The sequence below is a fragment of the Poromitra crassiceps genome (assembly GCF_964638095.1).
Source record: "Poromitra crassiceps genome assembly, chromosome: 16".
Taxonomy (NCBI): domain Eukaryota; kingdom Metazoa; phylum Chordata; class Actinopteri; order Beryciformes; family Melamphaidae; genus Poromitra; species Poromitra crassiceps.
In genome coordinates, this window is record NC_139645.1 from 4,673,214 (window position 1) to 4,700,492 (window position 27,279).

A 27,279-nucleotide genomic window follows, 5' to 3' on the forward strand; every position below is an offset into this window, starting at 1 on the left:
AGATCAGCCGTTTGCTTTTTCCTTGAAGCTCTGCCACTTGCCCCTTGCAGCAATTGCTGATGATAACGGCCAATTCCCCCTGCTGTCCCGGTCGGGGCTCCACCCCCGCTGCCCATCTGGGCAGAGTTGTAGATTAGCACATGCTTCCTCTGATAGTTAATGTACAGGTAGGTGGTATTTCCTGCTTGGCATTGATGCCTGTCGCACCTCCTCCGGTGCCCACGGGTCAGCTGCAGGGTCATCAGCTAGGAACCACCATTCATCAACGTTTCGCTCCTTTAATCACTAGAACGTCTCCTGGTGGCGGAGCAGTGACAGGGACGTCTCCCTGTCACCCCCTGCAGCTGATAGGTGTTACCCCCTGCGGCTGTTGTCGGGGTTAGTTGTTCTTTCCCCAGCTCCTGTCCTTCCTCCTCAGCCAGAGCCAAAAGCTGCCCTTCTCTGCCTCCTCTGCCAGCTCTTTTATGGCCTTCCTCAGCTTCCCTCCAGTCACTCCTGCGTCCCTCAAGAGGCGTGTGGCTGACTGCCCCACGTAGCCTCGGCAGCCAACCTCCACTGGGTAGATGGTAGCCTTCCAGCCAGCCTCCCGGCATTCAGCAGCCAGCTCTGAGTACTTGGCCTTCTTGCGCTCAAAGGCAGCCTCAATCCCCTCTTCTGATGGGACTGTCAGCTCGATGAGGTGCACCGCTCTTGCCTTGGTGGACCACACCACAATGTCAGGGCGGAGAGATGTAGTTGTGATCTCCGTGGGGAACCGGAGTTGCTTGTGAAGATCAACCCTCATGTCCCACTTGTGGTCAGGGGAGAAGGGCCTTGTTGTCTCTTTTGGCCTGGTGTATCTTCTTCCGCCCCCTTCCATGACAAAGCTGGTGTGGTTCTCTGCTGGTTCTTTGCTGCCCTGTCGACACCCCTCCAGCACCTCTGCCAGTTTCCCCAGGACCTGGTCGTGACGCCATCTGTAGCGCCCCTGAGAGAGTGCGATCTTGCAGCCCGACAAGATATGCTGGAGGCTTGCATTAGGAGCATTGCAGAGTGAGCAGCATTCCTCATTCCCGAACCATTGGTGCAGGTTGCGAGGACAGGGAAGCGTGTCCTAAGTTGCACGAATGAGGAAGCTGATCCTTGCCTGTGGGATCTTCCAGAGGTCAGACCAACTGATCTTCCGGTTGACAACTCCCTCCCAGGTTGTCCAGCCTCCTTGTCGGCACTGCAACACAGCCTTGATCTTGTAGCGCTCTTCCTCTATCCTCGACACCTCTGCCACCACCATCTCCTTCCTCTCCTTACGGTTGTCCTTGGACCAGAACCGTGGTGCTTCTCCCCATCCTAGCCCTGCTCTTCCTGCCTGGACTCTGCCCATGATCTCTCGGTGATGCAGCCTACTGACGGCTTGGTCAACCTCAGCTTGGGCGTTCCACTTTCGGCCATTGGGAACCTTGGCGTTGGCGTTCCTCACTGACTGGTCAGTGGACTCTCTTAGCTCGAGGACCAGCCTGGACTTCTCCTGCATGTACCCTAGACTGATGGACTGCAATGGAAGCTGCAGTGCATTCCTTCCAAAGAGGCCCGTTTCAGAAAGGCACCGTGGCAGTCCCAGCCACTTTCTGATGAATGAGTTGGCTTTTCCATCCATCTTACTTACGGCGGATGAGGGGATCTCGCTCATTTTCAGGGGCCACATCACCCTCCTGTAGAGTATAAACTGGTAGCACCAGACCTTGTACTTCCCCGGGAGTTGGCTCTGGTCGATCTTTGCCAGGCCGTCTGTGAGCTGTTTCATGACGGTCCTCCCCATCTGTTTGTCAGACAGCTCTGCTGTGTACTGCCTCCCCAAGCTTTTGATGGGTTGCTCAGACAGGAGGGGGATTTTCTCTTCCCCGACGACAAAGATGGCATTATCGTTTCTGACTCCCCTTCTGAGTGACAGGCTACGGGATTTGGAGGGTTTGATCTTCATTCTGGCCCATAACATCAGCTCGTCCATCCTTCTCAGCAGTCGAGATGTACATGCCGCTGTCTGAAGGAGGCTGGTGACGTCGTCCATATAACTCCTCAATGGGGGTAGCCTCTGGCCAGATGGTAATTTGATTCCTCCAACCATATGTCTTGCTCCGATGAGGATTATCTCAAAGGCTGCCACAAATAGTACTGGAGAAATGGCACACCCCATTGCTATTCCCACTTCTAGCTGCTGCCACCCGGTGGTGAAGTCCTGGAGGGCAAAGCACATCTGCAGATCGCTGAAGTAGCGCGCTACCAGGTTCTTGATGCAGGGAGGCATGTGGAAGAACTCCAAGGCGTAGTTGATCAGTTGGTGTGGTACCGATCCATACGCGTTGGCGAGGTCGAGCCAGAAGACGTGCAGGTCGGTCTTCTCCCGCTTGGCCTTCTGGATCTGGTCCCAGATCATCATCGAGTGCTCTACGCACCCTGGGAAACCTGGGACTCCTGCTTTTTGACAACTGGTGTCAATGTAGCTATTCTCTAGCAGGTAGGTGGTCATCCTTCTGGCCAGCACTGAGAAGAAGATTTTCCCTTCGACGTTCAGCAGGGCGATGTTTCTGAATTGGCCAATGTCTTTGGAGTTTTTCTTCCTTCGGGATGAAGACCGCTACAGCCCTTTGCCACTCCGATGGAATGAGCTGCTTTTTCCAGGCAGCTCTCGATAGGTGCCACAGCACCTCTAGCACCTTGGGGCAGTTCTTATAAAGCTTGTAGGGGACTCCGTTGGGGCCTGGAGCTGATGAAGACCTTGCCTTCTTCACAGTTTGCCTGACTTCGCTGAGCTTGGGGGGCATGATGTTGAACTCAGCCGTCGGTGGCGCAGGCCGGGGCACGTACCCTGGTGTTCCTAGTGGGACGTTTCTTAACCGGTCACTGTACTGCCTTTTCACGTGCTGTTCCATTTGCTCCCTGGTGGTTTCCAGCTTCCCGGACTTCTTCTCCTCCAACAGTTGCCTGGCGTGCTTGAAGGGATCCTTGAAAAAGCTGTCTCGTTCTTTCTGCTTCCGTTTGCTACGCTTGCGGATGCGTTCAGCTCTACGGAGCCTGGCTAGCCTTTGCCTGACCTCCTCCCACAGGACTTTCAGACCTTCTCTCTCTGGCTGGGTTGCCTTCCTCCAGCTCTTGCGGAGTTGTCGGCGTCTTTGCACAAGCTGGGTGATCTCCTTTTCCCTCCTCCCCCTTTCCCTTGGGGCCGTTCTCTGCTTGGAGATGACTTCTCCAAACCTGTCTTTGCAGGTCTGGAATATGATGTCCCCAAACAGGTTGAGCTTGGCTTCAACGCCTCCCTGCAACCTTTCCTTCAAGATCTTGATCAGGTCTGTATCCAAATTGTGCCATGCCTCTGCTTCGTTTGACTTTGGCCATTTGAGCTTGTTCCTTCTTGCTGGTTTCTTGGTCTCTGGTCTGTGTGAGATGGTAGGGATTGGGTGTTGGTGCTCACGTGGGGGGTCAGCCTCCACCGAGGGACTTTCTTCCTCTGTGACAACTGTGCTTTCAGCAACGTTTGGTCCATTAGCACTGTGGTTTTCTACCTGGCTTCTGGTCCCTCTTGTCTCACCCGCTGCCGCGGTGCAAGGTTGCTGTTGGCCTCTCTGACCACACTTTGCCTTTCCCTGGTGGATTCGCAGTCCCCTATACGTGGTCACCTTTTCCCATCCGCAAGCACACTTTCGGAGGATCTTCTCCTCATTAACTGGAGTTCCGGTGTTCTCGTTATCCGTTTCCGTTGTCATCGTCGTTACCGTGTTGTCCGTCCTGTTAGGCCCATCTTCCATCCCGCCTCTCGGAGAGCCTGCGGGTTGTTTTTTCCTTGTGCTTTTCGTAGTTATGGGTGGGTGTCCCTCTTGCGAGAGACTAGTGGGTTGGGTAACTAGCCGCCCACTCCCTGCGCGGTCTTTCCCTGCTGCCATCCAGTCTTTCCTGGCTGTCCTCCAGTCTTCCCTGGTCTCCAACTGCCCTGTTCACAGTAGTCACTGGGGTTTCCAGAACTTCAGTTAATGTACAGGTAGGTGGTATTTCCTGCTTGGCATTGATGCCTGTCGCACCTCCTCCGGTGCCCACGGGTCAGCTGCAGGGTCATCAGCTAGGAACCACCATTCATCAACGTTTCGCTCCTTTAATCACTAGAACGTCTCCTGGTGGCGGAGCAGTGACAGGGACGTCTCCCTGTCACCCCCTGCAGCTGATAGGTGTTACCCCCTGCGGCTGTTGTCGGGGTTAGTTGTTCTTTCCCCAGCTCCTGTCCTTCCTCCTCAGCCAGAGCCAAAAGCTGCCCTTCTCTGCCTCCTCTGCCAGCTCTTTTATGGCCTTCCTCAGCTTCCCTCCAGTCACTCCTGCGTCCCTCAAGAGGCGTGTGGCTGACTGCCCCACGTAGCCTCGGCAGCCAACCTCCACTGGGTAGATCGTAGCCTTCCAGCCAGCCTCCCGGCATTCAGCAGCCAGCTCTGAGTACTTGGCCTTCTTGCGCTCAAAGGCAGCCTCAATCCCCTCTTCTGATGGGACTGTCAGCTCGAGGAGGTGCACCGCTCTTGCCTTGGTGGACCACACCACAATGTCAGGGCGGAGAGATGTAGTTGTGATCTCCGTGGGGAACCGGAGTTGCTTGTGAAGATCAACCCTCATGTCCCACTTGTGGTCAGGGGAGAAGGGCCTTGTTGTCTCTTTTGGCCTGGTGTATCTTCTTCCGCCCCCTTCCATGACAAAGCTGGTGTGGTTCTCTGCTGGTTCTTTGCTGCCCTGTCGACACCCCTCCAGCACCTCTGCCAGTTTCCCCAGGACCTGGTCGTGACGCCATCTGTAGCGCCCCTGAGAGAGTGCTATCTTGCAGCCCGACAAGATATGCTGGAGGCTTGCATTAGGAGCATTGCAGAGTGAGCAGCATTCCTCATTCCCGAACCATTGGTGCAGGTTGCGAGGACAGGGAAGCGTGTCGTAAGTTGCACGAATGAGGAAGCTGATCCTTGCCTGTGGGATCTTCCAGAGGTCAGACCAACTGATCTTCCGGTTGACAACTCCCTCCCAGGTTGTCCAGCCTCCTTGTCGGCACTGCGACACAGCCTTGATCTTGTAGCGCTCTTCCTCTATCCTCGACACCTCTGCCACCACCATCTCCTTCCTCTCCTTACGGTTAGCCTTGGACCAGAACCGTGGTGCTTCTCCCCATCCTAGCCCTGCTCTTCCTGCCTGGACTCTGCCCATGATCTCTCGGTGATGCAGCCTACTGACGGCTTGGTCAACCTCAGCTTGGGCGTTCCACTTTCGGCCAGTGGGAACCTTGGCGTTGGCGTTCCTCACTGACTGGTCAGTGGACTCTCTTAGCTCGAGGACCAGCCTGGACTTCTCCTGCATGTACCCTAGACTGATGGACTGCAATGGAAGCTGCAGTGCATTCCTTCCAAAGAGGCCCGTTTCAGAAAGGCACCGTGGCAGTCCCAGCCACTTTCTGATGAATGAGTTGGCTTTTCCATCCATCTTACTTACGGCGGATGAGGGGATCTCGCTCATTTTCAGGGGCCACATCACCCTCCTGTAGAGTATAAACTGGTAGCACCAGACCTTGTACTTCCCCGGGAGTTGGCTCTGGTCGATCTTTGCCAGGCCGTCTGTGAGCTGTTTCATGACGGTCCTCCCCATCTGTTTGTCAGACAGCTCTGCTGTGTACTGCCTCCCCAAGCTTTTGATGGGTTGCTCAGACAGGAGGGGGATTTTCTCTTCCCCGACGACAAAGATGGCATTATCGTTTCTGACTCCCCTTCTGAGTGACAGGCTACGGGATTTGGAGGGTTTTGTGCAGTCAGAGTTGTAGATTAGCACATGCTTCCTCTGATACATGTGCAGTCAGAGTTGTAGATTAGCACATGCTTCCTCTGATACATGTGCAGTCAGAGTTGTAGATTAGCACATGCTTCCTCTGATACATGTGCAGTCAGAGTTGTAGATTAGCACATGCTTCCTCTGATACATGTGCAGTCACCAGCCACTTTTTTTTTTTTTTTACCGAGTCTCTCGCTTGCCAGACTATCTCCGTTTCTTGCTGTAGCAGCGCAGGATAGAGTCTGGCTCCTCTCACTCTCACTCTGGTATAGCAGGAAAAAAAAGGCTCTGTTTTCTTTACAACCATCCACTGAAAGTACCAAGCAGGCCTGCTTTATTGCACAATCCAAAAACTTTGTCAAAACTTGTCATTTTCAGAGTGTAGGTTGCTACAGTAGCTTTCTAGCTAGCGTTGTTGTTTCACAGCGGCGGAGTCTATTTCAACAGGTGCTGGGAAAAAATAGAAAAAGGAAAAGATAAGATGTTTTTGAAGCTCCCACGGTGAGTTTTTAATTACAAGGATACAACGTTTCGACCCTCACGGGTCTTCTCCATGAGGTTAAACATTTTAAGGAAAACATAAGCACAAGATTTAAGGGTGTTTTGTGCAGCCAATTCTATTCCATGGACACCTTAACTCTGACTCTAAGGGAAATCTTAACCTAAGGTGCTTTGTGCCACTGGGCCCTGGTCTTTCTACCTGCTCCATTTGTAAAGCGCCTTGGGATAACTCTTGTTATGATTTGGCTAAAATGGATTGATAGACCCTTCTCACGGGGGCCATTTTGTGTCGAAAAAGGCAGGGTAAACACAGGTGCAAGCAAAACACTAATGAGGTTTTTTTTTAATGATTGAAATTTGGAAACCCTCATTAGTGTTTTGCTTGCACCTGTGTTTACCCTGCCTTTTACCTTTATTCTGCCTTTTCGACACAACATGGCCACAGTGAAAAGGGTCTATAGCTGTTTGCCTGAAGCATGTGTGACCGCCCCCGCACCTCACAAAGAAAGGCTCCGCTCAGATTGGAAATAGTGGAAAAATATATATCATAGAGGCATCTCTTATATATATCATAGAGGCATCTCTTATATATATCATAGAGGCATGTCTTATATATATCATAGAGGCATGTCTTATATATATCATAGAGGCATGTCTTATATATATCATAGAGGCATGTCTTATATATATCATAGAGGCATCTCTTATATATATCATGGAGGCATCTCTTATATATATCATAGAGGCATGTCTTATATATATCATAGAGGCATGTCTTATATATATCATAGAGGCATCTCTTATATATATCATAGAGGCATGTCTTATATATATCATAGAGGCATGTCTTATATATATCATAGAGGCATGTCTTATATATATCATAGAGGCATGTCTTATATATATCATAGAGGCATGTCTTATATATATCATAGAGGCATCTCTTATATATATCATAGAGGCATGTCTTATATATATCATAGAGGCATGTCTTATATATATCATAGAGGCATCTCTTATATATATCATAGAGGCATCTCTTATATATATCATAGAGGCATCTCTTATATATATCATAGAGGCATCTCTTATATATATCATAGAGGCATCTCTTATATATATCATAGAGGCATCTCTTATATATATCATAGAGGCATCTCTTATATATATCATAGAGGCATGTCTTATATATATCATAGAGGCATGTCTTATATATATCATAGAGGCATCTCTTATATATATCATAGAGGCATGTCTTATATATATCATAGAGGCATGTCTTATATATATCATAGAGGCATCTCTTATATATATCATAGAGGCATGTCTTACGGAGTTGGTGGGACACTGTACACTGCACCCCCCCACCACCACCCCTGCCCTCTACCCCACAATCTAGTTTGAAGACCGTTAAAATGCCCTGAGCACTTTTGTCCCGACCACTTCAACACAAAGTGATGCTCGCTCTGTCAGTCTGTCTGGACCTTGCTTTCTGACTCACTCATATCTCTCTTGCCCTTTCTTTCATTTGCTGCAGGTACTTGGTCACCGAAGGTCAGATCTTTGAACTCTTCCTCCTCACGTTCCTTGCCATGGTTGCCATGGTAATGCATCAGCGGAGAAAAGGCTCAAGCCCAGACAGCAACGGCCTGTTCCTGTTCTGTACTTTCTCCGTCACCATGGCCCTGGTGGCGGTGTGGGTGCTCTACCTGTGGAACGACCCAGTTCTCCGCACCAAGTACCCGGGTCTCATCTATGTGCCGGAACCCTGGTCCTTCTACACCCTACACATCAAGGATTAAACACTGAGTCACGTCCAGGTTAGCCACTTTTGGGGGTTTGCCTGCTACTGCTGAACTTTTCATCTGAACCCACTCGTGTTTATTTGACTTGACTGATGCAGATCTTCTCTTTACAATATATCTAACTTTATTTATACCAATCAGTATATACCAATTTAGGCCAATCAGCTCACGCACACGCATAACGCATTATTCAAATCAAGATTTGAGAGGCCAGTTCAAACTGCAGACCAGTTTCGACTCACCTCAAGCCACAACTGAAAAAGACGAATTGAAGACGATTGATTTGAGGTTTGTGGACCAAGAACCTGCAGGACCAAGTAAGGCAAAGAACAATTGATTGATTTAAATTGTGGATATATCGCAAACGGTGTCATTTTGAGCCGTACATTTAGCTGTATGTATGTATGTATGTATGTATGTATGTACGTACGTATGTATGTATATGTTTTGTATTCCCCCTGCTGCCCCGGTCATTGCTCCACCCCCTCTGCCGATCTGCAGTGTTACCTCCTCCGATACAGGTGCGGCTTCTTTTCACCTGACAGTGAGGAGTTTCACCGGCAGGATGGAGCGCGTCGGAGGATCATGCTATCCCCCCCCCAGTAACCCCTCCCTCCGACCAGAGGAGGCAGTAGCGCAGCGACCGGGACACATACCCCTAATCTGGCTTCCCACCCACAGACACGGCCATTTGTGCCTGTATGGACACCCGATCAAGCCGGAAGGCAACACGGTTGTCCATCACTTGCAAATGAATCTGATTCTGAAAAGTGATTCTGATTCTGATGACTGATTTACTTTGAATCTCTTTGTATGTTGATCCCTTTCTGCCTACAGTCCTACTTCAGTCTTGTTTAACAGACAAATAGGTCGAACAACAAATCAAGCATGTTTTTGTCAAGAGCGACTAGCTCTAATAGCCTCTTCTAAATCATTGAATGGAATAAAAACACAGGGCAGAATGATGCAGTCTTCTTACCTTAGACAGTAAGTGCAGCAGAGTGCCTATTTGTCTGGGCCGTGTTAAGTGAATGACAAAAGGAATTGGCTAGCCTGCGTACTACATTATGCATAAAAAAAAAGCTCTCACGTCATTATGACTGAATCACTAAATATCTAGTTGTCTGAGACTGCTGGCTGGTAACACTTCCTACCTGGCTACCATTGTCAACTTATATGCAAGGTATGTGAAGTATTACAGTATTCAAAACCCAAATGAAAGATATGTGAATACTGGAGATTTTTTTTAAACATTTTTCAAAGGATCAGGGACACATGGTTAGCAAACTTTTTTTAAAGATACAAATGAGAACAGTTTTTGTTATAAACTTGAATTTAACTGATATAAAGGTACTGTTGTTACTGTATTTACATTATAGTATTATTATTATTTTTTTTGTTGAGTGGACTTATTTGCCTATTGTTGTTTCCTATGTACGTTTTGATTATTAATGTTTTGATACAATGTGTTGTTTTACATCACTTTACTTTGAAAGTGGTGTTGCTATTATTACCTACCATTTTCCCCACTGTGAGCGGTTGGATTTTGTGCACGTTTATCTTAATTAAATGATGATGATAGCCGCTGGTTTTAAACAATAAAATCAATAAATATTGCAATCATCCAGCAAGTTTGGTGCTCTCTGAATATTTCCCCCTGAATGCCAAGATGAACCCTAGCTGCTGCCTGTAGAACCAGTAGCTTCAGCTGTAACAGTTGACTAGATTTAAACGCTATAGATTTATAGGGTAACAGACTATTGCCTATTTGATTATATGATCAACAGTCTAGCATCATGTGTCCTCTACCGATCATCGTTATTGAACTGTGGTAATTAGCTGTAATGGCGACCACAGTGCAGATCTGGTATCTCTGTTTCCATAGCAACAGATATTGAGTTTCACACAGGCTTACAGGTGGTGGACTTTAAACCTAGGTGGAGAGACAGGTGAGTCACAGAAAACACTCTCCTTCCTGGAAGCGTCTGAGAAAATGGTGAGAGCAACAAATCCTACGTATTAAGACTTTTGAATGTACTTTGTGACTTTGTGGGTTTTTGTTCACTTTCCTGCTCTTTTGTCACCTTGCAGGCTAAATTCTTCTCGCCAGCTCAAATCAACGGTAAGGCTGCTCCGAGTCCACACTGAAGGTTGTTTGCCAGCTTAACTATAGATGTTTGTAAAACCCTTATTATATAGACGGTTTTCACCAGAGCGCAACCCCACAGCACTTCCTTTTTCTCAGCATTCGGCAAACTGCAGAAATATTCACTCGACATCTTACTTTTGTTTTCGCCGCTCAGCTGTATAGACGGTTTGCATGGAATGGTCAGTCCTGCACTTGAATGTTTTTTTTTCTTTTATGTCCATAGCAAACACTGCAACAGGAAGTGAGCGGGGGTTCAATTTAGAATGTTTTTGTTGTCAAGTTAAAACCGTCTATATATATATATCTGAAATGTTTTATTTGTTATATGTGTATTTTACATGTATCATTTCACAACAAATACATGGTGAATTGGATATGAAGTGTTGGAGGCACATGTCGGTGTGATAGTCATGGGGCAAAGTGCGATCTAGCGCACTCTTATACAGTTATGAACTAAAAGTAATGGATTTCTCATTTCTCCAACCATCATTAAACACACCTTTTTTTGAAAAATCTTAAATTGAAAAACTGGCAAACCTGATACTGTGATACTGTATGGGAATGGGCTTTACGCAGTATGTTCTGCCTACATAATTTAGTTTTTATTAAAAAAATTAAAAGTACTGCTGCAATCCTATATGTTACGTATATATATATATATACATTAGGGGTGTCACGAATCATACACTCAGTTCACGATACGATATGATACACGATATTGGGTTCACGATAACGATACGATATTTTAAGAATATTTTTTTGTGCTCGATTTGTAAGTTGAGGGGGCATCTTCCACGCTAATTTGAGTAATTTCACCATTTTCATCCTCCGTGTCTGTAACGTCCCTCGTCTGCTCAAACAAAGCAATGAAAAGGAGAGCGAGCATGCAATCAGATGCAGATCAGTGGCACCATGTTCAGCTTCTGTTTCTCGCGATATGAGATTTCATCTCAACGATACATATTGTCACGTTTTGATATCGCGATATATCATGGGACGATATATTGTGACATCCCTAATATATATGTATACATATGTTTGTTTATTTATTTATTTATTTATTTATGATAAACATCCCATTTCCCCTGCAGAGTTCAAGGAGTGTTTCTCCTTGTATGACAAGAGGCAGAAGGGCAAGATTGAAGCCAAGGACCTGATCACAGTGATGCGCTGCCTGGGTACCAGCCCCACGTTCAGTGAAATCGACAGACATCTCCAAGTCCACAAAATTGGTACATATGACTCATCTGCCCTTTGAACAAATCAAGTTTGCAACAACTTGTTTATGGTGTGTAGATGCTAATTAAAGACTAGACTTCCCATCAAAGCCAAATTCCAGGATTTCAAACGGGTCTAAAAAGCCGCAGAGAAATGCTTTGATGTGGTTTCCATTCACATATTGAACACGTGCGCAGCAGACAAGTAAGCAGACGCTGTGGTCGAACATCTAGCGGTTTGGTTTGAGCCCCCAGATCCACAGGTCTGCCCTGCATTTCCTGCCTGGAAACTGAGATAGGTTGCAGATTGTGCATTGACATTATCTCCACAGACATTCTGTCATGGGAAATGTCAAGCTAGGTGCCAGCCTAAAACATGTTTCAACATGGCACAACTTGCTTTAGTTTGTGCATTTTCTGATTCTTTACCTTAAAAGGAATATATAAACCATGGAGACATTTTTTCTTCTACAGAAACCTATGTACAAGCAAAGAAAAACAAAAAAACAGCACCGCAAACAAGTGTGTTATATATTCCAGAAGTTGCATCTTATGTAGTTCTTGTCCACATGATATTGTCAATATTGCATTTCAAAAGTTAGAGACTTATAGGCCCTTCAGCCGGAGGCAGAACTCGCCATCTTCGGCTGTTCAGAGTCCTCTCTGAACTTTCCTACAGTACAGCTGTGCAACAATCTCTGACACTGGGGACAACTGTTGCCAAAAAACAAATTCTGAAAGAATGGAAATCTCCCTCTCCACCCTCTTTCCAATTGTGGTTGACGGACATGACCTCTGTTATACGCATGGAGAGAGTTAGGTTCCTCAGAACCAATGCACTTAGAAAGTTTGTGACTGGGACCCGTTTTTGGTCTACCTCAACGAGGCTAGGGGTGACGGGTGACTCGCCCGGCTGGCTTCTCATAGACCCCTTGAGTGAAATCCCAAGTATATCGTTTACAAGAACATAAGCACCTTAGGTGGCTGGCGGCACCACTTTGTAATGTTGATTATATTGTTCTGTTTTGTTTTGTTTTTTCTTTCTTTCCCCTGTGTCTGAGCCTGTTTGTCTGTTTTGTCTTGTTTGTGTTCTATACAAATTTAAAATATGAAAAAAAAAGTTAGAGACTTATAGATACTTATTTCAAGATGATACTATCTGGGGGTGTATTATTTTCTTTCTGTAGACAAGTCAGGTGAGCTGGACTTCTCTACTTTCCTGACCATGATGCACAGACAGATGCAACAGGAGGATCCCAAGACAGAAATCCTGGAGGCCTTGAGGATGACAGACAAGCAGAAGAAAGGATACATCCAGGCGTCTGAGCTCCGGGCCAAACTCACCATGCTGGGGGAGAAACTCACAAACAAAGAAGGTGCGTTTCAAGCCGGGCTTATAATTGTAATTAACTGGCAACCTCTGGAGGATGAGAAAGCTGTTGATTAATTAACACCTGCCACCAACACATTTAGAGACAAGCACCGAGTAGCAGCTGGATTGGGTGTGTTGATCTTGGGCTGGAGCTAAATCTTACCTGAAGTCAAAGGAGAGACCGCCAGTTTTACTCCACCCCTTCTGCCGATCTGGGGAGAGCTGTAGACTATATAGCACATACCTACAGTATATCTACTGCTGCACTACCCGGATGCCCAGACTGCCAGTTTTACCCTTTGTGTGTGTGTGTGTGTGTGTGTGTGTGTGTGTGTGTGTGTGTGTGTGTGTGTGTGTGTGTGTGTGTGTGTGTGTGTGTGTGTGTGTGTGTGTGTGTGTGTGTGTGTGTGTGTGTGTGTGTGTGTGTGTGTGTGTGTGTGTGTGTGTGTGTGTGTGTGTGTGTGTGTGTGTGTGTGTGTGTGTGTGTGTGTGTGTGTGTGTGTGTGTGTGTGTGTGTGTGTGTGTGTGTGTGTGTGTGTCAGGGCTGCACAATTAATCGTATTTTCATCGTCATCGCAATATGAACATGCGCAATAAACACAATCGCAAAGACTGCCTGAAACGCAATGAATAACAAAGGTGGTTTTATTGACGTGCGTCATGCATTCCCACTCAGCATCTGATCATTTTGTCTTGTGTTGTAAATCCAGCGTACACCTTTCCCTTGCAACAGTGCGCTCCGCCCCTCTGCCAAAGCCCAAACACGCTGTGTGTAGTTTCAGCTAGAGTCGGTGTGTATTTCATTTCTTTATTCAGTGGGCATAGGCTATGTTTGGGGCCTATGTTAGCATTATTCAAGCAGAAAGACATAGGAACTGTATAGCTAATCTGCATACTTTAATATTTGTTTATTTATCGCAAGTCGTATCGTCATCGCTATATTGAACAATGTTATCGCACATCGCAGATTTTCCTCATATCGTGCAGGCCAGGCCGTGTGTGTGTGTGTGTGCGTGTGTGTGTGTTTTTTCTTTCTTCCCAGAAATTCAATTAGAACTGCAGCCACTTTTTTATTTTGTCCCCTTTTATTTCCAGGATCCCTTCCAGTCTTTTTGCATTTCATTACATCTTTAAGATTCAACACTAGGCACCGTCGTGTGCGTTTGTGTTTCTGCGGGGGTTGGGTGGCTGTACTTGATTCCTCTGATACGTCTGTGCTCACCTTATAATTATTGTGTCATTTCACGTCCAATGTAATGAGAATGGAGCAAAAACCGTTTAAAAGAAAATCGGTTGTGTGAAACACTTTGGGAGCTCATCGTCATCGCTCAAAACAACGCACCCTGCAGAGAGAGGCTAACCACTGAATCCTGAAGGGTGCGGGAGACAGCCGCCCGAAATGAGTTTTCAGGTGTCCAGTTCACTTATGGAGTTGTTGTTTCCTGTTCTTCTTCTTCTAGTGGATGAGCTGTTCAAAGAGGCAAACGTCAAGTCGAACGGAATGATCAAGTACGAAGAGTTCGTCCGGCTGGTGACGCTGCCACCCATTGATTACTGAGTGTCATCACATGTAGAGTCCACTCCACATGTGCTGAACGTCTGTGAACTGAACTGAACTGAACTGTGTTCTCCTCACTTTAATCGATCACGTGGAAAATGTACATGACCTTTGACACGAGTAAAACCTCTGCTAATACCGGCAGGTTAATGAGCTTCCTTTACTTTTTTCATGTATTCACTGTGTATTGTTAATTCAGGTGCAGAACATGCACTCGGTTACATATAATTGATGTATTGTAAAGCATATCACATTTGTCTTGTCGTTTCATGTATTTTAAAGTACAGTTTTAATTTAAACCAATATTATTTCCTATATGATGTCGATTTAGCGAGACAACATACAAACATTATCCTGCCCCTAAGATGGAAAACATCGTGTATCACCGCTTTGCACTGTGTTGTACTGTAACAAACAATACTGTACAATAACAACCATAGTACTGTATGTTGTTGTAGCCTGTACTTCTTTGAAAATGTGATTAAAACCTTTACCACACACAAGGACACACATGGCACACGTTGACCCCCAACCTAAACACCTCAAACTCACTTTAGCCTTAGGGACTTCTATAGTACGTGCAGGTGCTTTGCCTCTGCATGCTTGAGTGACATTTAAAATGAACTTTAATGATGAAGTACCTCCTGCCGTGGCAGTGATAATTCGATATACGTTAAGTGTTGTAATTACAATTCAACTTAATTGGAAGTCTCCATTCATTGGCTCGTGTGGTGTGAGCCGTGAAGGCTGGATGAAAAGTGCTTTATTGGAATGTTTTGTACATGTTTCAATGTTTGACTTAAAAGCCCCGAGCCGTCTCTTTCATCCTCTGAAGATTGAATCATAATGGATAGGATTTATATAGCACCTTTCAAGACACTCAAAGCGCTTCAAATATCAGGGGAGGAAGGGGGAGGGAACTCAACTGATCCCCCACTAGACTGTTCTGTGTTCAAATGATTCATGAATATTTTTCTATATAAAAGGGGCAAGTGAGCAATCTGTCTGTTCCGTTTAGATTTTTGTCCCACTGATGTCATAGGCATTGTGACATCACTGATGTCATAAGAGCAATTGTGATGTCATCAGTGATGCGAAGTTGTGATGTCATAATGAAGCCCGCCCACATGGGCCCACATGGGCGGGCTCGCCTAGGAAGTGTGGCACTGTTTCAATTTTGTCCCACTGATGTCACAATGTCTGAATTTTTGACCAAAATCATCTTATGACATGACTGATGATGTCATATGCACTGATGATGGCATAGGCATTGTGACATCAGTGATGTCACTCGAGCCATTGCAGTTTTTGCTTATACTCGGGCAATTGTGACATCGCTGATGATATCGGAGACATTGTGACATCATTGTGATGTCATCAGTGAGTGATGCAAAGTTGTGCGCTGTGCATGCCAATAGAGCAGGCGAGGCCACGCGAGCTGCAGGGCGGGGAATCGAGCGCGTGAGATGCCTAGTTATTAAGAATTTCAGATCTGTGACCTGTGTGTTTGATGAAATACAACACCGCACTGCCATAAAATGCCTGTTTTCACATTTTTATTTAGTGGTATAAAGCACAATGTATAAACATCCATGTGCAATGATAAAAAAAACAACACATTACTGATTACTAAAAGAATAAAAAAAAAATCCCAAAATGTCATCATTGTATGGCTTATTAACAGTTCATTTAAATTCAGTTTAAAATGAGATTTTGTTGGCAGGTTGTAACAAACATAACAAAAGAAGCGGTTGACTGCCTCCATGAATTAATACTGTACACAATAACTGTAAGAACTATAGAAGCCTCTTAGCAATGCTGTCTTGCTTTTGGGGACCAAAAATACCCATCAAACGACAAATATGAACTCTTTGCAAATTCAAAGGTACAGAAATAGAATCGGTTCAACAAAGTCACACAAAAAAAGTGCGAAAAGACAAGAAAAGTTGAAGTTAGTGGGGTGCATTCACTCAACTGTATTTCAGTGCACGGAGATTTTTAAACTGAACATGAACGCACCACTTTGAAATGGATTTGACATAATTGAGAATTCCTGAAGACAATTCTGAATGGATGCAATTGAGAGATAGCAGCCTGATGTGAACGTTGACATAAAACACGAGTGTGAAAAGAGATTAGTGTCATAACTGAATTGGGCAGCATATGAGAAATACCCACATTGCTCTTGCCCAGCACCAAAATCAACCTTTAAATTCTTCATTTCTGGGCCCGCTTTGTTGTTTGGTTTGGTGGTGTGACTATTTCTTATTGCTGTAGATAAGCAGCCAAAACTACTGTAAGAGGGAGAAATCCATCATAGAAGATATTAGATATATCAATTTCTCCACTGACAGTAACATTAACAGACCATAATGGAATACAGCCACAGGAGATCTTATTTTGCATAAGGGCCAATCAGACGCCCCAGTCAGGGATGCAAAATCATAGAGTCAGTTAAAAAGGTGACCGATAAGAGGGCAGATACAAGACTACTCATAAATCATTCATTGCATTGAACATCAGATTGAAGATCTAGCGGTGTAGGAGGTGTAAGTGTATTTACACTGTAACTGTAACTCGCCTGCATTGGTTTTTCAGTGAGTCTCGTCTATCGATCCCCTCAACATCAACAAAGCACTGAAATTTTGAGAAAACAAAATAGTTTCCAGGTGCCTGCAGAAAGCACGTTTTTCCACAAAAAGATTGACAACATCTGAAATTATGTTAATTTCTTGTTAATTGTAATCACTCATTTAGATTGAACAGTGTGGATGTCTTCTGTGTTGAAGTGCAGTGGCTGCGTCATGATTTTTTATGGCATTTGATGACAGAATTGTGTGCTATATGCAAATCACAAGCATGTCAATCTCAGATGAAAGATACATTTCAATCAACACATTTTAAATAGTGTATTAGTTTGTAGCCCTATAGACAATCTATTCACCGTATGTAGCCCCGCCCACTTTGCCCAGTTTCCTGTTCAAACCGCTGTCTGTTTTACCGGGTCAAACCTAGTCTGACTCTCTGGCTGCAATTTCACACTGAGTGGCAGGTGATTCTAGAGGCTGATAACACAATGGATACAATATAAGTACTGTACTGTCACAGAAAGTGTCAACACAATAGGAAGGTAATTGGCTGATCCCCGCATTGCAACATAAGGTGAATAGGCCAGTCAATCTTATTTTTACTGCAGTGAAGTATTATTGATATTTTCCCTCAAAATAGCAATAGATTTGCTATAGTTATTATTATTCCTTAGAACACGGCTCTCTCGAATACTCGATTCTGATTGGTCAATCAACAATATTCACCGGTCATTATTTCTCAACAACCGACCGCTGCTCTGCCACACCTGGATTAATCAGTTGGTAAGAGCATTTTGTCCGCAGACGCTACTAATTAGGCCAACCAGTTGCAGCTGTGGTGTCTTGTGTGCCAATTACGAATGAAACCGCTTTGTGTTGAAAACGCTATTAAAAAATCTATTTGAATAATTATTTTTGTCAGATTATTGAATGATTTAGTTGTAGGCCGTGTTCTAAGCGGGATAATGTATACTGAGCCGGTGATTACTGGAAATAATGACCTTCAGGTGAATATTAAGCCCTCCGCTGCGCGTCGGGCTAAATCATTCACCTGTCGGTCATTATTTCCACAGTAATCACCGGCTCAGTATACATTATCCCTTACATATTTTCCTGGTGGTTTCCATGTTTTCTTAATATAGATCTGTGGCCTAAATACTCAAACATGCACTGTTGGTATTTACTGTAAACCCTGCTGCACATACTGAATGTGCATTAGTACTAACTACACATTTGCATACATAAATGAATCAATTAAACAGGCAAAAGAGTGGAATGTCAGTGAGAGTCTATATCTGATGTAACAAAAAAACAATTGTAAAAAAAAAAGAAAAATATATAAAATACATCATCCATAAAGAGGCATTTTGTAAACCCACTGCGCTCTGATATATGGCAAATAACACTTAAGTTATTCCAATAATTCCCTCAATTTTAAAAGAACAACTTCAGAACAAAAGCTGCATTCAACTGATAATTCAACTTCGATGCAATCGAGTGGTTGACGCAATAACGATCTCCAATTCCATGATATTCAAGTAGACGAGGCACTGGGCCTGCCAATACCTGACCCAAATATGTCTGGCCTCTAGCACCAAGTGGTTTCTGACGCACCGATTCACATTTACATTTTGCCTTGTGACTTAAAAAACAAAAACAAACGCAGAAAAAACAACGCAATCTTCCAATGTGCTACAGACCAGTTATGATGCAGCTACTTCATAAAGATTTTTTACAAGCTGCAACAGACATCGAACACTGAAACTATTAAGAGTGTTGAAGCATTTATAAAGGTCACCTAAGGCATTTACGCTGCACTTATTTCTGCCTTCTAATAGAGAGCCAAAGTGAACGTCACTTCCTGCTTCAGCACTGTACCAGAGACTTTCATCCACCATTTATTTTCCCATAGACATTTCATAAAATGCTTATAAAAATAGTTTTCGCATAACATTTCACTCAAGACCAAAACGTAAAAAAAATGCAGGTTTAAGGAAAATATTTTTTCGATGTTTTTTACATTTTGGTCCAAGTACAGTGCTGAAGCAGGAAGTGACGTTCACTTTTCCTCTCTATTGTACCACAATATAAGTAAAACCACTTTGCATATTGTGCATTATAGACAGTATATATATGTACAGTTTCTGCTGCTGTCAAATTATGAAAGCATTGTACCAACCTTAAGATTATGGAGTGGTCGAGTGTGTAATAATTGCATTAGTAAGCTAGCCATACTGTGCCTCTCGTAGCTCTGTAAAAACAAAAAAAACAGATGGGAGACCCTAATATCTCCTCTAGCTGCATGTCTCTGACATCGAAATCTGAAATATTACAATGTCATTCTGCTCAAATAAGATAGAAAGTGCAAAGAAATATTTACATTTTCATAGTTTTTTTTTTTTTTTGGGGGGGGGGGGGGGGGCTGTTTTTTTTGTTTTTCTTTAACAAACAACTGCCCTGTAGAACATTCACCATCACAGACCACATTAATTAGACCCTAGTGGTGAAGAAATCATAATTTTAACTGATTAATGCCTCTGATTGGTAGATAAATGCGCACAGACAGTGGGCACAGTTGGAATGCACACTCACTCAGTGACATAGTGTTTGTCTTGGCTCTCCAGCTGGAAGTTGAGTGGTGTGTGCTATGCGAGCGTATATGTTATGTACATTAGGATTCCATGCTGCATGTATGTATGTATGTGCCTGAGAAAAAAAAAGTGCACGTCTCTCAATGCTAGCACCCCCGTTTGTGAGAGAGTATGGAAGCGAACGTGACAGAGGTCCCCCGGGATGCCCTGATCGAGGGGGGGTACTGCACCTCCCTCAGCGGCGAGAGGTGCGGCCGTTGCCACGGGAACGCTGGCTGCAGGTTTTGCAGCACTGTGTCCGCACGGTGGTCAGCTGACAACGGCCGAGCCACTGCAGCGTCTGGCAGAATCGAAACGTCAGCCGATCCCGAAGACATACCGTGCCTGAGAGAGAGAGAGAGAGAGACAGAGTGAGAGACAGAGAAAACTACAATACACACACAGCCTAATTATACAGATGGGAATATATCTAGAAATTCAATATCTATTCTAGATAATACAAAAAAGTGACAATATGGATCATGGGGTAGACACTAGGGCTGCCACTAATGATATTTTCATAATCGATTAATCTGTCGATTATTTTCTCGATTAACCGGTTAGTTGTTTGGTCTATAAAATGTCAGAAAATGGTAGCAAATGACGATCAGTGTTTCCCAAAGTCCAAGATGACGCCCTCAAATGTCTTGTCTTGTCCACAACTCAAAGATAATATCAGTTTGCTGTCATACAGGAGTAAAGAAACCAGAAAATATTCACATTTAAGAAACTGGAATCAGAGAATTTAGACCTTTTCTCTTAAAATTGTACGCAAAACGATTAATCGATTATCAAAATAGTTGGCGATTAATTTTCTGTCGATCGATTCATCGATTAATCGTGGCAGCTCCAGTAGACACATGAATCGTGATATTATAGATATTATATCACAACAATTCATAGCCAAATTATATTATTTCTGCGTTTGTAATGACATTTACATTCAAGCAAGCCAGTGCCATTGCTCAAATGATGTGTCTCAGAAATGAATATAGTTCTGCGCAGTCATACTTTATTGTTATTGATCTTTTATTTATTACATCGTATTGGGGTTGTATTGAATCGTGAACCCCAATATCGTGTCGAACTGTATCGTGCGATAAGCATGATAGTTCCATCCCTAGTTAATTAGCATTCTTTACTTTCATTATGCGTGACTTTAACTCGTGCGCTCTCGACTTTTCGATCATCACATTATAAATCAAGGGCAGAGGAAAATGTGTCAGGACCTTGAGTCTTTAACATTGAACAGTCACAGATGTGACTAATCCCAGGCTTTGCTGCTCATGTATTTCCATCAATTCAGCACTTTAAGATGAGAAATCAACCAATTAAATTGCTGGGAAAGAATGTGTCTCTCTGTCTTGGCTCTTTTCTTTCTGGGTTGTGTGTTTGTTGCATTCTATTAAAATCAACAACAGCAGCAGAACGGGGTAAGGAGGACTTCACTTTATTTTCCACAGTCTGCTGACAGTAATGGATCCAGACTCTTTCTCTGCAACAACAACAACATTGCTAAGAAACAGAACGAAACCAGCAGAAACTGGTTTTTGTGATTGATTTTTTTTGTGTGGAGCGTAAACCTGCTCAGAAAACGTTTCACTATATTTTAACCCAGAAATCAATAGAGTTGCTGCTTGGTATGGGAGTGAGTCTTGGCTGCTATGTTTGTTTCACCATCCTGACGTCACTGAAAATCCATAGTATGAATTATTACGCAGGATTCTCCAGGAGATGGATCGTTGACCCTTCAGTGACCAGACACACACAATGATTGACAAGAGTTGGGAAACCAGCCAGGCGAGTCACCCGTCACCCCCAACCTCAACGATCTAGGCTAGAAACGTGTCCCAAATAGCCGAAAACTTCTTAAGTGAGTTGGTCCTCAGCAACCTAAAGCTTCTGGCATACTCTTCGCGCCCAGCCAAGCGCATAGGGCGCGCGGCGATTTTTCTATCAGCGCGTCGGGTTTTGCTGCCTGTGCCTGTGAGATCTCCGTGGTAGGCTATCAGCGGATATCTGCTGTGATTGAGTCCTCACCGTCGTAAAGTCGCCTTCAAAGCATGATGTTCGATTATAACGAACTAGTTGTGTGGCTTAGCCTTCCCAAATGTTGAGGGTCGTTTTTTAGAATGTAATACATAGAATTGGGAACGTTACATTCAATTTCATTCAGACTGCCTGGAGGAGCGAGCTGAGCACTGAGTATGTTCTGTTTTGGCCTGCGCAGAGTGCGTGCGCCCTCCTCGGAGCCCCGCCTCCAGCGCGTGCGCGAAGAGTATGCCAGAAGCTTAAGTCTCTCCATCCGTATAACAAGAGGTCATTATCCGTCAGCCACAATTGAAAAGAGGGTGAAGAGGGGGACTTCCATTCCTTCAGGATGAGTTTCTTGGCAACAGTTAGTCCGCCGGTGTCAGAGACCGTTGCAAAGCTGCAGGGAAGTTCAGAGAGGACTCCGAGCAGCCGAAGAAGGCGAGTTCTGCCTCCGGCTGAAGGGTTATTCTGTAGGCCTTAGAGTACCAGTCAAATATTTTGGCCCAGAATCCCGTTAGTGAAGGGCAGAACCAAAAGGCATGAGATAGTGTGCCCTCTGACACCTGACTGGATCACACAGTGGTGAGACAGAAGGGGAGATCTTGGGTAATTTCTGCTTGGAGTAGTGAAGACGGTGAGCGACTTTAAATTGGATCAGCTGGTGTCTGCTATTAACTGAGCAGAGTTGTACAACCGACAGACTCCTTTCCCATATAATGTCAGATAAATCAGTACCAAGTTCCTCCTGCCATGCTTCTCTAATCCTCTCAGTAGAGGCCGTGTTGCAGTTGTCAAACAGACACACAAATCTAGAGATGAGGTGCTTGGAGCGAGGGGGGCTCAGCAAAACATCGAAAAAAGCCTGTTGATTTGGGAGCGCTTCAAAGGTGTGAATCTTGGATCGAACATCATTTCTGGAATCTGAGCCAGTTCGTACTAAAGTCTTTTGTTGAAGAGCACCCCTCCCACAGCTTAGCTTAGCTTTTGAGCACGAAAGCTATACAAGACAATGGAAATATGTGCACAGATGGTGTGTTCAGCATTTTATGAATCTGGAAGAAAAAAAAAAGTGCGATTGCTGGTGGAATGCAAAGTTTGGAGCATCTGGTGGTTCCTGCTCTCAGCAGGTACAACTTCTGCTCCTTCAGCTCTCAGCAGGTACAGCGGGAAGTGTGGGATTGGTAAAACAGCTGAGCTGAGGCATGGATGGAGTTCAGTGTGGGACGTGAGTGAAGCATGACACCTCATCACACACTCACTGACACTTCATATCTTCATACACCCTCATATCTCACTGCTAGTCTTCTCATTAAAGAGGAAGTGAGTGGGACGTAGTCAGTTATTATATAAGCCCTTCCTCCCACCTGTCGCCCCCGTACGCCGAGGTCAGACACAAATCCCACGCCTTCCTGAACGCAGTTGAGTTCAGGTGAATAGCTTCAACGCTCGAGTGAAGAGAGAAGAGAGAGATGGATTTAACGGATGACAAAACTATTTTGTAGGTCGACGACTATGAAGCTCTTTGCAGACTGCTGCAGTTTTTGCCCAGAGGAATCTGATGAAGGTCTTACGAGTCACGACCGAAACGTTATTATTTTTCTTTGACTTATTAAACTTTTAATTGCATGTTGTGGAGAAAGTGTGCGGGAGTTTATTCGTGTACAGACTGCTGCAGTAACATGCGTTGCTTTTCTGCCTTTCGATGTCTCAATGAAAGCCGGCAAGATCAGAACGGGGGAATTCATTTCTCAGACTCCCCGAGGAACTATTACCCTTAATCTAAAGTGCTTCAGTTGAATGTCTGTCTTCATATCAGGCTCTATATGAATATATGAATGAAGAGTATCAGAGGTTGGACTACAGAGAGCAGAGGTCTGATGTTGACTCCAACAAATGGAGACACGCACACGAACACATTTCTACCAAAGTCAAATAGTGTTTTCTTTCATTATTTATTTCAACGTGTTGCATTGCTTCCAGGTGGAAAGATGGTAGCAATCAAAATCGTCATCTATCCAGACTATTATGGCACCGATGAAAAGACGGCCAGGTTCACACGATTTATTCAATTTGCAGACATCACACGTCCAAAAATCAATTAAAGTTAGCCTTGCCTACATGATCTATCCTTACATCAAGAACGTTGGACTAAGAAAGCGTTTAGAAAATAAAATCTTTTCATTGGAAAAACTTGGGCAAGTAGTAACACCCCCTTCATTCCGGTCTTTCTCCACTCTGAACTAATAACGCAGAAGTGTCAACAAACAAACAACAAAATAATCCTTGAGAATATGTCGTGCCCCAGAACATCTGCTCTCAGATGCTCGGCCACAATATTGTGCAACGTATCTCACCATGACTACCTACCCCGCCCAGCCCTGTGGAGCCAAACAGAAAACAACTTCATAGTTCTCATAAACAGGAACTAATTTTCAAAATGGACAGAAATCAACATGGCTGTGCGTCTGGGTAGTGTCGAAGTAAAAGCACTCGTCTACCCTCGCGGAGGGGTACGGTGGCGCAGTCGGTAGCGCTGTCGCCTCACAGCTAGAAGGTCCTGAGTTCGATTCTCGCCTGGGACGCTGTGGGCGCTGGAGTTGTGACCCCCCCATATCTTCAGTGCCTACTGCCCAGGTGGGCTATCTCGTCGAAAGGGCCTTTCTGCGTGGAGTTTGCATGTTCTCCCCGTGCTCCCCAGGGGGTTCCTCCGTACATAACCCCTCACTAAAAACATGCAGAAGATCGTCATCCGACCAGTGACGACAACATCCGAAGTTGGTCCAATGATGGTCCCCGGGCGCTGGAAAGAAAAAGCGACCACTGCTCCTGGCCTGCCCCCTGGAGGAAAGGACAAGCCTGGATGGGTCAAATGCAGAGGACAAATTGCACCGGCCACCGTCAGCATGAGTGTGTGTTGTGGCCGCATGCATGTGTTGAAGTGTTCGTGTGACAATAAAAGACGGGCTTGTCCGTCTGAAATCGTGTTTAAAAAAGACGCGGGTTCAATTCCCGCACAGCGGTACTTCCGACTTGGTCGGACGCTCCTACCTACAGACACAATTGGCCGTGTCTGCGGGTGGGAAGCTGGTGGGGTACAGTATGAGTCCTGGTCGCTACACTAGCGGCCTCCTCTGGTTGGGCGCCTGTTCATATAATGTTGATAATACCCGTTAGTTTATAGAATTGTAGGAATGTATGGCTTTTAGACCAAACTCACAAACATGGACACACCTCGGATTGGAAATCTAGGAGTGATTTCTGACCAATTTTAATTTCAAGGTTCATGCGCGAGCTGTCAAAAAGAAAAAACAGCTTTATCACATGAAGAACATCTCCCAAGTGAGGCCATGTCTCTCTCTGAGCAACACAGAGAGTCTGATGCATGCTTGTATAGCTACCTTAGCAGACGACGAGACTATTGTAACACTACTTTCGGATCCACCGAAGAAGACAATAATTCATTCAGAAATTCTGACGTACAAGTGCTGACTAAGACCAAAAGGAGAGCACGCACTATTTTAAAGTCTTTACACTGGTTAGTTTTCATATTGATTTGAAAAATTCTTTGGTCAGTTTATATTCAGGCACTGCATGGCCTTGCACAAGACTACTTCTCAGAAACGCTTTTAGCTAATGAACCAGGAAGGCCCTTCAGATCGTCCGGTTCTTCTCTTTTAGCTGTCCACAAAGCAGAAGAAAAACATGCACTGATGCTGCTTTCAGCCACTACACACACACACACACACACACACACACACACACACACACACACACACACACACACACACACACACACACACACACACACACACACACACACACACGCACGCACGCATCTGGAACGGCCTTCCAGATGATCTGAAAGGATCGTGCACGCACACGCACACGCACATGCACACACGCACACACACACACACACACACACACACACACACACACACACACACACACACACACACACACACACACACACACACACACACACACACATACAGACAGACAGACAGATCTCTATCTGTCTGTCTGTCTGTCTGTCTGTCTGTCTGTCTATCTGTCTGTCTAACAGAGACAGACAGACATTGGCTGAGTTTCCCAACAAAGAAGCTTCTTAAGAGTTAAGAAGGCTCCAAAGAAGTGTTTCCCAAACGCCTTCTTAACAGCCTTCTTAACACGTCGCTAAAGAAGGCTCTTAAGAAGCATCTTAACTGGAGCTGTCCACCATCTCGATGTGAGAGGTCCTCTGCGGCCCACTAGATGGCACTCTGAGCCCACCAGTGGGCCACGACCCAGTGGTTGAGAAACACTGTTGTAGAATAACCTAATCGTGGTCATGTTAAACAAGAACTTCTTCTATTAAACATTATTTATTTCAGACATGGACTGCAGTTTAAATTGCTTTATATACACAGCATACAACAAAATTGCGAGAAACACTACAGAATTTAAGCGACCGTGCTATATAAATCCACAACATTCTTATTATAAAAGGAATCCATTCTGATTAGAGGAATATAGCCTACGGTAAAACATTTAAAACACAAGTAACCATACATACAGGGGAGATTTTCAAGTGTTCCCCAATTTTAAACACTAAAGGGTGCATGAAAGAAAGGAAAAAGGGAAAAAAACACAAGAGGAACAGTGGACACAAGTATCTCCTTTTGCCTGACGCGGCTGGATCTGCCAGTGTTTTGTCATTAAGAAGGTGTTAAGAAGGCTCCAGACCCTTCTTACAAAACCTTCTTAACGAAAGATCATCTTAGCGCTAAGAAGCTTTTGGGAAACGCAGCCTTCTTAACGGAAGATCATTTTAGGCTAAGAAGCAATCGGGAAACGCGTTGGCTTCATTGGCTTCTTACGGGAACCTTAAGAAGGGTCAAAGAAGCTTCTTAGCGCTAAAAAGCAATTGGGAAACGCGTTTGCTTCTTAAGGGGGCCTTAAGAAGGGTTAAAGAAGCTTCTTAGCGCTAAGAAGCTTTTGGGAAACCCAGCCATTGTCATAGGACAAAAAATCAAGCAAATAGCAAACATGCTGTTCCCCCCCACCAGTGATGTATGTCCATTTTGGGCCATCTTGGGTCAGTCCCACTCATTGTCAATGTCGCCCCCTAGCGGCACAAAGTCAATATTACAGTGTGACGAACGAACGAACAGACGGAGACCAGAGCCGTAAGAGTCGCAACATCTCCATTCACTCCAATGGACTAGTTTTTTACTCTCAAGAGTTCCAGGAAGTAAGGTCCTGGATTAAGCAGCACTGTCGATTTGCAGCAAAATGGACAGTTTGTGTTGTACTTTGAAAGTTTTTTTTTTTTTTTTTTTTAATCAAATTGTACATTATCAGCTTTATTTTTGATTTCAAAAGTAGCGCGAGACCCATTCCTGGCTGTTCATTGGCTAATGAGTCACGCATTTTGGTCCTCCGCTGACGCCACTCTCTCTCTCTAAATTGCTCTGACGTAGACCGCGCCACAGCCCCCCCCTTTGGCGGGGGACACAAACAGACATCAGTCATCGACTGTAGCCGTCACACAGACAGACCCACTGCATGAAATGTGTTCAGATTGTGTCAGCAGGAGGTCTAACCACTCATCCCTCTATTCTGTCAC

At 44.8% G+C, this 27,279-nt stretch overlaps 3 protein-coding genes across 3 annotated transcripts in view; 1 reads left to right on the forward strand and 2 right to left on the reverse strand.

Moving 5' to 3' along the window:
- coro2ba (coronin, actin binding protein, 2Ba) overlaps nucleotides 1-27,279 on the reverse strand; it is a 418,611-nt gene that overhangs the window by 124,421 nt on the left and 266,911 nt on the right. The window lies entirely within an intron of this gene.
- On the forward strand, nucleotides 7,642-14,419 carry LOC310791070 (calmodulin-like protein 4; the record flags this gene model as incomplete). Its single annotated transcript, XM_083652783.1, has 6 exons — nucleotides 7,642-7,667; nucleotides 7,856-8,075; nucleotides 10,215-10,245; nucleotides 11,364-11,504; nucleotides 12,677-12,865; nucleotides 14,322-14,419. The coding sequence occupies 6 exons, from the start codon at nucleotides 7,642-7,644 to the stop codon at nucleotides 14,417-14,419; spliced, it is 705 nt and encodes a 234-aa protein (XP_083508909.1).
- LOC310791071 (A disintegrin and metalloproteinase with thrombospondin motifs 7-like) overlaps nucleotides 19,834-27,279 on the reverse strand; it is a gene marked incomplete at both ends in the record, with an annotated part of 110,864 nt that continues 103,418 nt past the window's right edge. The window contains one exon of the mRNA XM_083652784.1: nucleotides 19,834-19,982. Coding sequence (XP_083508910.1) covers nucleotides 19,834-19,982 — 149 coding nt within the window. The remainder of the gene's footprint in view (nucleotides 19,983-27,279) is intronic.